The following is a 13,109-nucleotide window of genomic DNA, read 5'->3' on the forward strand; positions in this document are numbered from 1 at the left end:
GACAAGCGCTTAATGTGGAACACAACCGAGTCAAACTAACGCGTTTTGGTTCTTATCCGCAGCATCTGCACATATTTAAATGATTTCATCATCATATACGTCAATTTTAACAAAATAGAATAATAATCTGAGGTTGTTTGACAGGAAACAGCAGCCCTGCAAAATCTGTTTTTATTCATCAAAACAATAAACTGACCAATAAAGTTTTGTGCAGACACATCCTCCACCATAAACAGAAGAAATAACCCAAAAACACAAATATAATCAATCACATCCTGGAAATAAAAACAAAGGTTTGTGAGCATAGAAGAAGAAATCCCACCACTGTTGATCCATTTTCCACTGCTGGTAGTGATGCATGGCCCCGCCTCTTCCTGCTAATCTGACAGGCAGCTAATTGATATTCTTTTCTCTGCATATATCAGACTGGAGCTGTTGCATGTGAATAAAAAGTAAAAATTGCCATGTCAGGATTACATAAATGAGCATTTTTACTGTTCTGACATCCCTGTAAACATAAGCATTATTTCGGCACTGCTTCATTGGGAAATTATGGAGTTACATTTCTATTTCAATGGCAATATTTGACCTTTTTAGTACAGGAAATATTAGCGTCACAAATTACAAATTTAATGCTAATACTTAGCTGGAGGCTGTGAAATCAGTGCAGCTATGAACAAAATTAATGAAATAATAATTTCATAATTAAAAATAAGGAAAGGTGTTTTTGCGCAGAATTAAGGACAGAAAGGTTCACTTGCATTTTAACAGACTAAACTGTTTTAATTGTTAACGTTTGGGACAAGAACAGAATTTATCGTGCAAGAAGAGGCTCATTTAATGCTGTAAGAAACTTCATGAAAATTCTTCAGAAGAACTTTAACCATGGCAGCAAATTTTAAATCTAAAATATCCAACAGTGGGTTCCCGTGAGGCTCAGACTCTCTCCTCCCTGGCCCACAGGTCTTAAACCTGACAGAAATCAAACAAAGCTGAAAACTGTAAAAAGACGACAGCTATTTTGCATTTCTGCTGTCAATAAACTTAAAGCCACGCTGTCCAAGTTTAAATGAGACCGTTTTGGGAAAAAACGTAATGCAATTCTGTCCAGTCTGGTTTTGTCTGGTACTACCTTATCCCTGCTGTCGGACAACCACTCAGGCCACCATGACAGTTTTAAGCCATCAATCAGACCTTAAATTACTGACAGTCCCTCTGGTTTCCCTGACAACGTCACAGGAGAGGTGCAGTCCAAGTGGCGAGGGCACCGCACTCCTCCACGGTAGCCATGTTTCCTCTCAGGTCGCTGAACTGTCACTGTCTCCGTCACAGTCCTCCTCGCCGTTGTCATCCAGATGAGACATGTAATTGGACGAGGTCTTCTGCTGGAGACAACATCGGGACCATTAAGACACAAGAAAGAGCTTTTTTTTAATGAGACAATTCTTCACTGATTCAATTTTGAAATAACTGTTGAGGATACCTCCAGAAATAGAAGGGGGCAGTACAAACATATGTAGCTACTTTTGTGTTGCTTGCAATGGAAGCCAAAGGTGCATTATTCTGGGAACCAAAACAGAAGTTTCCACAGCTGAGATGGGAGAAACTCTGCAGATGGCAACTGTTGCCTGACTTCTTAAATGATGAGAGGACTTTACCGGCATTCACCCAGATGCAGACGGGAAAGTTCAAGTAGAACAAGGGTCCTAAAAATCACAGCTGTGGCCAAATCCATAACTGAACATGCTAAAATCTGTTCCCCATCCAATCTGACAGAGCCTTGCAAAAAAAGCTGGAGTAAAGGCCCTTTGACCCCAACCGTCTGTCTGTCTGTCTATCAAAGTTTCATCAGATAGACAGATGAATAATTTCTCTTTCGTAATCTGACTTTAGTTTGGAAACTTGTGTCATCGTGTTACTCATAAAACAGTAAGTTGTGGGAGGTATGTTTAACTGGGTACTACCGTTCGACCCGCTGGCTCTCTGTAGGAGGGGCACACCATGTGAAAGCGAGGGATGGCCACCTGGAAAACTTCCTCTTTATTTGCTGAAAGATAAAAGTCAAGTTCAGGATTGTTGTGATGATGATTATTTTACACAGGTGAGGACCCTAACCCCTCTAAACAGGAAGTGACGGTTGGACATTACCAAGCCGGTGGAAGGTGTAATGACCCTCCATGTACTCCGAGTGGGTGGAGAAGGTGGTGCAGCTGGAGTACTCATGGACTTTTCCAGGTCTCATGACTGGGAACTCTCCTGTAAACACCAACAGCCTGGATCAGCCTGGAGCAACAGCCCATCATGGCTGTACCAAACGATCATGTGACCCGAGCAGCATACCAACCACACCGGGCCCCTGGACTTCCTCCACATTGCCGTCGGAAGTGGTGATTTTCCAGTACCGGCTATCAAGCTGACAGGCAGCCTCAGGCGATGCTTTGCTCGACATTTCTATTCTGAAACAGGCACTGCTGTTACAACAGAGGAGGAACCTGTGCTGACGGACCGGAAAGACTGACGGATACCTGACACGGTAGGTGAAGAAGAAATGTGGCGGATGGACCGACGATAGTTCAGGGAGAAAAGAAGTAGATACAGAAACAGTGATGTCATCGGTGGTCGCCACGCAACCCTTATCGTGCACATACCTGCAGGAGTAATAATCACAGGAGGCCGTCATGGCGGGAAAGAGTATTTACTGTATTTGGAAAAAATAAAGATGAAAATGAGCAGATTTTACCTAAAGATCTGGTCTCTGATTATTGGAAAATCCCCCGAGACCACATTGTGGATGTAGGTCGTGAACCAATCGAGGAAACTGGAACCTGAACACACAGACATGAAAACACAAACTTAGCTGTTGTAATGGAGATACTGTGAATTGTTTCTAATTATAGTGTTGTGAGGCTTTGATGTGTTTTTAAGGACATTTCTACACAAGAAACAGACCTGTGATGAACATGTTAATGGCTGAGGGATCCTGAGCCGTCTGGTCCTGAAACACAAAAATGCTTCACGCTAGTTAAACTGTGACATCTCTACTCCGAGCCTGTTGCATTTAGCGGTGAAACAATCAGAAAAAGTGGATTACAAATGTGGAGGAAGCTTACGTACAGGACAGGGGTAGAAGCTCTCAAACTTGTGGCGCCCCTCGGCGGACTCCAGGGCCATGTACTGGCTGAGGCCGGTATGGAAGCAGAAGGTGAGTGGGAGGCAGTGTCTCATCCCCTTCCTCTGCTGGAAGCCACCACCTGCTGTTTCTATGTCCAGCAGCACCTCTGAGCGGTAGTGATTTGACAGCGACATGCTGCCCATCAGCCTGCGGACCCAAAGACAGGAAGGAGAGTGTTGGAGGACAGGTGGGCTGGGCCTGGGAGCTGCTGTCAGAGAGATACTGACCCTGGGATCACCAGCTTCTGTCCATTATGGATGCGGTAGGAGCAGCGGTAATCATTCGGAAGGCTGCCGTTGATCTGAGCCTCGATGTTGTTAAGCTCCAGCTCGGTGGCGCCCTCTGGCGGAGGAGATTACACTTAACGTTCTATCGACATTGACGTTCAAGTTATTTTACATTTACACAGGTGTAGGTTTGGTTTTGTAGTACTTTTGTGTTACTTTTTTACTTTGTGGCATAAGAGCCAAAAATGTCTTTTTCTTCACATAAAAATATTTTAAAGACCCTTTGAAACTGACGACCAATCCCCAAAACTATCAATCTTGAGATAACAAATAAATAACATGAATGTTCCAGGAAAGAAATCCAAGTGCTCAACTCGTCTGACTTTAGTTGACCACTGAATTTAAAGACTTGTAATCAGCACCTTTGAGCGATGCGATCATGCGTGGACACCTCTGCTGCAGGAAGGTCTTCAGCTGCTCCCAGGCTCTCTTCAACACCGGGTAGTACGTGATGTATCGGCCCAGGTCCCTGTAGTACTGTCTGAAGAGACAGTACCACGATGTGCCGCTCAGCACCCGGTCTGCGCTGTTCAAGACCAGGCAGGAATCGTGTTGAGTTTTCGATTTAATGAAATAATTGCCTTTACAAAAGTTAAAAGTAAGTACTTTGCTTTTTTTGGACAAATGCATAGGATAGATGCAGTGAAAAGGACTTACTCTGTCAGCAGCCAGTGTTTGGAGCAAAGTGTTTTCCATAGTGGGTTGTGTTTGGTCAATTCATTCATCCTTCTGTTGACATAACTGCAACTACAGAAAACAGGCACACACCCCCACACACACGCACACAATTACTACTAACAAATACAAAGGTGAACTAAATGCACACAAAGAAGGGGAAAACTTTCTGGTGGGATTTTAAATGAAGCACTTTTAACACGTAAATTAATTACAGTCTTATAATAATACAATATCGCAAGACCTGCACCATTAGGGGACTTTATATGTGGTATTTTACAACAAAAACAAACACGCTTCGATGGATCATTACACCACAATAAAACAGTGTGTTGGGATCTGCTAAATTTCATCTTGTTCAAAGTTTATATCCCAATATCTCTTTTGAAATAAAGATAATGACAGCATTTATTCACATTTTGTTAAACCTAAGTACACCACTGAAAATAATCAAAATGAGTGTAATGATTTTTTTTTTTTTAACAAAAATGATGTTTCCAACAAACTCGATGGGATTAAAAGGTTCACTTAACAATTAGCAGCTAACAACAGCTAACAAGCTCTAGTTAGTATTCATCATTTTATCACGATGTGGCTCTTTTTAATCTACGTTTGGTCTCATGACTTTATTTATGTCGCTACATATATATGTCTGTATTTAAGTTGAAATGACCACAAAACCACTTAAATGTCAGAAAACCCGTCTGCTGCTTATTAGAAACCCCGCATTTCTAACCGGCAACAACATGAACTGGACGTGACAGCTAAATGACTAAATTCTAAAGTCGACTTTATACATCACAGGCCACACATATTATCTTTTATGTGTGTTTTGGGTCACGGTGGATCCACTTAGTTGTACTTTCACTGCTCTGGTTCGTCCGTGTTGACGTTAGCCGCCTGACGCTCGTCTTCTGCAGCTTATTCACTTATTTAATGCCGTCATTTTTACGGTCACTTTCTCCTGCCTGTAGCCATTTGTAACCAAATAGTCAGTTACGTACTTGATCAGGTCTCTGAAGCTGAGAAAGGATAAAATGTGAAGCAACGGATCTGCGGGGAGCTGATCCACCCGTAACTCCGCGGAAGCTGCCATTGTTATCGGCGCTTCTTCTTCTTCTTCTTTTGGTTTTAAGGGCAGTTCGCGTCCAAGCTGCTGGATGACTGCCACCTACCGACGTGTATGTCCTCTACTCTTCTTTACGGCCTTTGCAATATTCCGTTGTCAGCCAGGAATCTAAAAACTTCCTCCCTTCCGTCTGAATTCTCTAACCCTAACCCTAAGCCTAACAATGCCCCTCTCGTCCCCACCATCCATCCCAATCCTCCTCAGTCCTTCCCTCAGCCTCCTCTCCTCACCATACCGCCCACATACCAAAAGCCCATGTTCTGTTGTCTCCAATGCTCACACAACCCACTTGTATGTTTCCCCACAATATATAAGGTACTATTTAAGTTGCTGTGCCCTATTCGTAATCTTGCTATTACGACCTGTTCCTTTCTGTTATTTCCCCTTCTCGATGAGTTGACCGTCCTTTGTATTGAAAAAAATGCCTCCCAATTCTGTTGCCACCTCTCAATTGCTTTCCTCCATACAATACTCTTCCTTTCTGACTTTGACAATTTGACCTCCCTTTCAACACCACTTCTTTTGCCACCTTGTCTGCTCTCTCATTCCCCCAGATCCCCATGTGAACTGGGGTCCACAAAAACAACACTAAGCACTTTCCCTAAACATTTTCTGTACTCTATTATATCTATCACTAAACCTGGATGACTTGCTGACACTGTTTTGATACTTGTTAATGCAGATACTGAATCACTGCACTATGGGTTTGTGTGTTCTTTGACACATCTGTATACATCTGGATCCATTTCTTATATCTGCTGTCCAGAATATAGTAAAACTCCCTTTTAATATCAGAGCTCTTCTTACTGTGCTTGACTTTGAGAAGCTCCAAATCTACTGTCAACTCTCCAATAACCAGACTACTAGACCCCCACCCCCATATCCTTGGCCACCTCATTGTTCAGGTTTAGCTCGAACAGGACCAGGATGCAGACAGGAAACAAAAGGGTTTATTTTAAATGAAAGAAGTCTTGAACGCTGCACGATTCTTTGGAGGGAGGCGTGGTGACCTTTAGAGTGAAGTAAAGAACAAAGAAACAATTACAAAATCACAAAGCTCAAATGAATCAAATCTCAGAGGCCACATCGACCACAAAGCTGATGGAACATCTGACACTGGTGACCAGGAGCCCAGGGCCTCAATAGTCAGTAGATTAGCAATCGGCAGCAGGCGTGACTGTCACCAGCGACAGCTGTAGGAAAATGGCTCCACCACGCTCCCTGGAGAAAGAACAGGACAGAAAAAAACATCACCCTTGTTTTTTCACATGAAAACTTGAGACTCCATTAAACTCCCCATCTTTCAACTTTTCGGCACTTATTCTTCTTCGCGGTTCTTTTGAACAATGGCTGGAAAACAACGCAAATGTTAAATACCGCCACCTAGTGTTTGATTATCCACCGACAAATTTTTTTTACAAACGAAATTTCGTCAAAATCATGTTCATTAAAAAAAAATCACTTTTTTAAATTTACGACTTTAATTGAAAGGAAATTATGTAAAATAGTTAGTGTGTTTTTTTTGTGTTTTTTTTTTTTTTTTACACTTTTTTGTGGAGTTATTTCTTTCTTTATTGGCATGTGTTATAGTGTGCAGATTGTGTTGGACCAGATCATTTCTAGACTGTAGTATATGGAGTAAAACTTTGGAAAACATCTCTTTTGTGTTTCTAGTACGACCAGATCAAACTGTAGGGAAAGACTTTCACCTCCGTATCTGTGCATAAATATTTGCACAGTAAGACACAAACAGAACAAACAGAGATTAAGAGAACGACAATCTGTTTTTAAGGCTTCCAACAATTTTTATAAATCTTATTTATGTAGTTTCATCTCTGTTTCTAATGAGTATGAAGACACCAGCTGGGAGATTATGTGACCCGTCTCACCCCCACCCCAGCACAGGTATGGCGCTGACTCGACCTCTGACCTTAGCAGCCATATATCCTCCTAAAGCTGCTCAAGAACAAAAGTTCATCCACTCACTCCTCATTATCATGTCAACACTCATATTTCTTCAGCCATTGCACATCTCAGGGATTTTGATACTGCTTTAAGCGTCACCATCAGGTAACACTTGTCTTTGGGTAAGATCTGACTATTGTACTCACACCATTGAATTGTGTAGTAATTGATCAACTACTGAGGTGAGGTATAAGAGTAAAATATACTGCCCTCTTAAAGAGTACAAGTACTTTGGTACTTCATACTTCCTGTAAGTCCAAATAGGTTTTAAGTCAAAGTAAACATGAGGAATCACATTAAACATGTCTGACTCATCAGTCCAGCTCAAACTTTGACCCTGTGATCAATAACTGCTCCACCAGAGAGAGAGAGAGAGAGAGAGAGAGAAGAAGAAGAACTGAAGAAACACAGACACTGCTGGTTCTGAGGTTCTGATGGGAGTTCTGAATCATGGCGGGACCAACAGTTAAACCGCTCACCGTCCTGCTGCTGTTCCTGCTGCACAGCTGTCTGGCCAATCATGGTACTTTATTTTATATTCTGATTACTACAGAGTCATTCAAGTAGAAGTAGGTTATTGATGGAAAATAATGCAAGCGTCATGATCATTGTGAGACTGTAACATTAAGCTAACATTAAAGGGCTGTATAAAAACACGGTTCAGAGTCCTGGGATCAGAATGTATTTGAATGGGTCGTACTTTTACACGAAAGCTCCTTCAATTCTAAACAAGCTCGAACAGATAAATATGTCCTTGTGTACCTGGCAGCTTTGGGAATAAATGTAACACTTTCAGGCGAATTCAAGTCCTCTTAATGTTGCCGGTTTGATTGTTGGCAGTTTTCCTCAGCAGCCGTTCAGCCTCACAGGTGCTGGTCAGGAGCCGACGGGCCAATCAGATGTTTGAGGAGATAAAAGCAGGTGAGAAGTACTCCTCTACTACGGTAGTGGTAGTGATTTTCTTGTTTCTTCTGTGCCCCACCAAAAGTGCACAGATAACTGATTAGTTACCCTGACTACTCAGTTCCATCTTCACCAGACGCACCAGGAGGAGTTAAAGGCTGTTCTGATGTATTATTATGTATTCTCAACCCCAGGAAACCTTGAGAGAGAGTGTATGGAGGAAAAGTGTAACCAGGAAGAAGCCAGAGAGGTGTTTGAACAGCCGGATACGACGGTACAACCCCGCTGTGCTCGAATTTAATCACAGCATCAGGAAAACTGAATTCAGTAAACTAATCCAGACTGATTTCTGCCCTTCCAGGAAGCCTTTTGGAAGAAGTATCTGGGTGAGCAACACAAGTTCAAAGTATGAAATAAAGTGATCAGTTTGGCTGCCAGCATGTCCAGAGCAGCGGCAAACACCATTTTAGCATAGCCTAGCCTAGCATTGGAGTTTAACTGTTTAGTCTGATTCAGATTCTGTTTATACTACAAAAAACAATTTTCATTAACACAAATTAGAACTAAAAACTACTTCAGGAGATGGGGAGTAAGGTCTCAAAGAGTTTTAGTTTTGGGCCAGTTGTGAAAGTTTAAACAGTCAGTGGTATTGCAAACATGAACAAAGTTCATCACACAGACACACACAGACACACACAGACACACACACACACACACACACACACACACACACACACACACACACACACACACACACACACACATCGCAACACTGAGTACACACGTCCAACTGTCTGTCTGCCTGCCTGTCTCACAGACTGTAATGGAAATCAGCTGCCGAGAACAGAAGCCAACATCATCGCTTTCAAAGAGTGTTTAGATGGTAAACATGAACTGGCAGAAAATAGTTTTAGTTGATTCATGTGGGAATGTGTGCTTACAGTTTGTGTGTTTTCAGGGTTTTGCATTTCTGGCAGAGGACTAAACTACGCAGGAAATGTCAACATCTCAAAATCTGGAATTCAGTGTCAGCACTGGAAACACAGCTTCCCACATCCCATAATGAGGTGCAAAAAAATGCTTATTTCCAAGCAATTACAAGGAATTTGCCTTGATCAGATCTTGATCACTGAAGTCCACTGAGCAGAAACGAGACAATTGTCCAATTGTCCAAGCTTCCCCATAGTCCTTTTTTTTAGGCCAAGATCAGTTGAAGCCCATGAACACCTACACCTGACACATCCCAGTCCCACTCTGGCTCCAGGGCAGCGTCCCAAGCCATGGTGTTCATAAAGGCCGAGTCATGTTAACCAGTTTTTCCTATCTGCTTACTTCTAGGGAGTACAATGCTTCAGAGCCAGACAGCATCCTCCAGGAGAACTTCTGCCGTAACCCAAACAACAGTCCGGATGGACCCTGGTGTTTCACCACAGACCCCACAGTCCAAAAGGAGACCTGCAGGGTTCCCATATGTGGCAAGTATCTGCGAGCACTACAAACCCGCAGAACCTTCTGTTCCAAAGTACTGTTCTAAAGTACTGTTGTGGATGCAAAGATTTTGATTGCTTTGATCCACTTTTCTTGTCATTAATAACATCAGTGACCAGCCCAGGTCTTTCTTATTCCAGGAGAAGCCTTCGTTCCACCAACTCCGACCCCTAAACACTTCAAAACTATCCAGTCTTCGTGCATTTCAAACTATGGCGTAGACTACGTTGGTGACCTGGATGTCTCAGCGAAGGGCCACGCCTGTTTGATGTGGTCCTCTCCTGAAGCCGTGACCCTCAGCCAGAATAAGGAATTCGATCCTGATATCAACCTGCTTTGTAACAAGTGTCGAAACCCCGACAAAGATCCAGAGGGCCCCTGGTGCTACGTGAATGCTTCTGGGAAAGTGATAGTCGACTACTGTGATCTTCCAGTGTGCGGTATAATGACATCACCAAAGAGAGTCGCGGTCCGACCGCAGCACATGGATGGAGGTTGTGGGTGAAGCATCTGTCTCTGTTTACCTCCCACACAGAGGACTTACTCAGTCAGGAAGAGACGCTGGATACTGGAGCCCAGCAGCGCACAACCCTATCCTCTTCCAAGAAAAGATTTTTTAATCCCCGTACATTTGGAGAAGGAGAAGACGGTAAACCATTGGCTAATTTTAACGCTCAAAGAATTATACCTAATTCAACTGCTCTGACAGACTTATGGACATAACAGACTTAAAATCATTACTGGTGAGCTATAACCAATCGCTTTAGCCACTCTAGCTTTCCAAAATGGAGGGGTGGAAGGTATTTGAGTACCGTAGATTTAAAAGGTTAAACTGGTTGGCGGTTTCCAATATGACGATAATGCTATTGATGATCATTTTAAGAACCATATGTTCTGAGAGGACAACTTATGGTTTGATCTGTTGTCCAACTGGTTGAGTGGAATATTGACCGGGTCACTTGGTTGTTTGCATCAGAGTGTGGACGGCGACCCCTGTTTGAACAGAAAAACAAGAAGGACGCCAGCGAGGACGAGTTGTTGCAGTCCTACCGGGAGAAACGCATCGTGGGCGGCGACGAAGCCGAGGTGGCTTCAGCACCATGGTAGGAACAGTTAAACCGTGTCACCTTGGCAACCACATCACGTGGAAGTTGCCTTGTGATGCAAGGATGAAGTAGAGATGATGCCATCCGCAGGCAGGTGATGCTGTACAAACGGAGCCCACAGGAGCTGCTGTGTGGAGCCAGTCTGATCAGCAATGAGTGGGTCCTCACTGCAGCACACTGCATCCTCTACCCACCCTGGAACAAGAACTTCAGCGCGTCTGACATACTGGTGCGCCTGGGCAAACACAACAGGGCCAAGTAGGTCTTCCTGGCCATGACTTTTCAGCTACATCAGGTTGCTAATGAGCCTCATTGGAGCCTTCGCAAATTTTCAGGTTTGAGCAAGGCATCGAGAAGATAATGGTGGTCGACCTAATAATCGTCCACCCAAAGTACAACTGGAAGGAGAACCTGAACCGTGACATCGCTCTGCTGCACCTCAGACGGCCAATTCCATTCAGCAATGTGATCCACCCGATCTGTCTGCCCAACAAGAAGGTCGCCAGGATGTAAGAGCAACTTCTGCAAACACCCTCCCCTGACTGGAACAGTCCAAATATGTCCAAGGTGTATACTTCTTTTTTTTTACTGGCAGGTTGATGACCACGGGGTTTAAGGGTCGAGTCACTGGCTGGGGAAACCTCAAGGAAAGCTTTGACCCAGCAGCAAGAAATCTACCCACAAAACTTCAACAAATCCATCTACCGATCGTAGAAGAGGACGTGTGCCGCAGCTCCACGTCAATCAGGATTACAGATAACATGTTCTGTGCCGGTAATGACTGAGATACATCAGTTTAGGAAACCCAACAGCTCTTTGCCTTCATCCATCTTAGCAAGATGTGTTATCCCACTGAAAACTGGCACTTATTGGTCAACTATCTCCAGAACTGGGCTGAAATGAAACTGAAAACTACCTTTTCTCACACTGTGAGCCATCTTATATAGATAGAAGCTATTAATGAATGTGCAAACAAGCTCATTTTAATTTCAGTCATATTTGCCTAATAGTAATTTTCCACCTGATATGGTCCCCTCCCCCCTTGCTAATTCCAGATCCTTTAGAATCAAGACCAGATTCCAGCCAATTAGTGGGTTAATGGGTAATAATAAATGTCAGCGTCGCCTCACAGTAAATTGAATGAGAGACACCTGTGCTATGTTCACCAAGAGCCATGTCGTTTAAGCTTCAGCTGACAATTGCAAAATGTTCAAGTAATCCGTAACTACTCTGAAACTCTATCAACTTTTTTAGGCTATAAACCAGAGGACAACAAACGTGGCGATGCCTGTGAGGGAGACAGCGGTGGACCCTTCGTTATGAAGGTAAAAACAGACAATATTCTTCAGTGTTTGGGAAATGAATCTCACCTTCTGATGTGCAACTGGTTGGAAATCAGTTGGAGAGAAGAGGCAGTTTGCAGAAACAAAAAGCCATTACGTGGTTTTCTTCTGGCTGCAGACCATGTCCCTCACCTCATTTTTATGGCTTTGCATATATGTTTTAAAGCCCTCGCTAGTAATGTAGCATCTGGTGGCATCCGTAACCCACAGCGGTCACTCAGATAGAGCAGTTCCTCTAGCATGGCATACTGTCGTTTACCGCAGCCCTCAGCACAGTGTCAAGTAAAGACAGTACACCAGCAGAGGGGGCTGTAAGAGGGCAACAATCCAGCACCACTCTGCTCCTTTGTGCCAGGGTGAACTTGAGAACTGCCTCTAACGGGCTGCTCGCCTGCATCTTTCTGGCCAACCTTCAGAAACAGACTGCAAACATGTGACAGTGATGGTTGTGCAAACATGCCCTTGGAGGACCTCTTAGCTTACATATGCTAACGAGGTATCCTGAGTGTTGTTAGGTGCCAGGCTGAGCTCTTCAGACACATGCACTGATGCAGTGGCCCGAGGGTTCTCCTGCAGGGCAATGCCACACGTGGCTGGAGTGTGTCATCAGCACCTGGATGATGAAAGCATTGATGCTATTTCAGTGCCCTGTCCTCCAGACCAATCAAGAACCACAAGATTTGTATCACTACACCCACTTTCACAGTGCAACACATGACCCATGAGTTCCACTCCAAGACCTTCCATCTATCATCTCATCAGGAGCATGTCCAGATGTTTTAGGGATTTGAAACAGATGTGGGGAGGTCGGGAACACTAAGGTCCTGCCTCATGAGTTGTGTTGAGATATTCACATAAACCAGATAATTCTGTGACCTCCATAAGTAAAATGTTCTGTGCAGCATCCAGAAGAGAACCGCTGGTACCAGATGGGAATCGTGTCGTGGGGTGAGGGCTGTGATCGGGATGGAAAGTACGGCTTCTACACTCACGTCTTCAGGATGACCAAGTGGATGAGGAAAGTTATCGAACAATGACGAC

General features: G+C 43.7%; 2 protein-coding genes across 3 annotated transcripts; one reads left to right on the forward strand and one right to left on the reverse strand.

Moving 5' to 3' along the window:
* Positions 1-132: 132 nt before the first annotated feature.
* Positions 133-5,279, reverse strand: fbxo3 (F-box protein 3). Of its 2 annotated transcripts, none has more exons than XM_029839579.1 (12): positions 5,139-5,279; positions 4,117-4,206; positions 3,822-3,985; positions 3,400-3,514; positions 3,115-3,319; positions 2,950-2,995; positions 2,741-2,825; positions 2,526-2,648; positions 2,341-2,456; positions 2,149-2,256; positions 1,965-2,047; positions 133-1,382 (listed from the first exon to the last, which is right to left on the reverse strand). In XM_029839579.1, the coding sequence occupies exons 1-12, from the start codon at positions 5,228-5,230 to the stop codon at positions 1,299-1,301; spliced, it is 1,311 nt and encodes a 436-aa protein (XP_029695439.1). In that variant the 5' UTR covers positions 5,231-5,279; the 3' UTR covers positions 133-1,298. The 2 variants fall into 2 exon arrangements, with proteins under 2 accessions (XP_029695439.1, XP_003966674.1); XM_003966625.3 differs by having other exon boundaries at positions 133-1,385.
* A 2,399-nt stretch (positions 5,280-7,678) lies between these two features.
* f2 (coagulation factor II (thrombin)) lies at positions 7,679-13,105 on the forward strand. Its single transcript, NM_001032692.1, is given in 15 exon segments — positions 7,679-7,751; positions 8,069-8,149; positions 8,326-8,405; positions 8,493-8,517; positions 8,949-9,014; positions 9,090-9,198; positions 9,470-9,606; positions 9,760-10,059; positions 10,155-10,268; positions 10,596-10,722; positions 10,816-10,983; positions 11,061-11,234; positions 11,321-11,499; positions 11,980-12,050; positions 12,971-13,105. Coding segments are annotated over 15 exon segments (1,839 nt in total).
* Positions 13,106-13,109: the final 4 nt, after the last annotated feature.

This window comes from Takifugu rubripes, chromosome 8 (assembly GCF_901000725.2).
Source record: "Takifugu rubripes chromosome 8, fTakRub1.2, whole genome shotgun sequence".
NCBI lineage: Eukaryota > Metazoa > Chordata > Actinopteri > Tetraodontiformes > Tetraodontidae > Takifugu > Takifugu rubripes.

Excerpts from the sequence above, each read along its gene's own strand:
- fbxo3 (XM_003966625.3), bottom strand. The coding sequence starts at position 5,230 with ATGGCAGCTTCCGCGGAGTTACGGGTGGATCAGCTCCCCGCAGATCCG. Across the intron at positions 3,986-4,116 it reads AAACACTGGCTGCTGACAGA|CGCAGACCGGGTGCTGAGCG; the intron begins GTAAGTCCTTTT and ends GGTCTTGAACAG. Across the intron at positions 2,457-2,525 it reads TTCTTCACCTACCGTGTCAG|AATAGAAATGTCGAGCAAAG; the intron begins GTATCCGTCAGT and ends TGCCTGTTTCAG.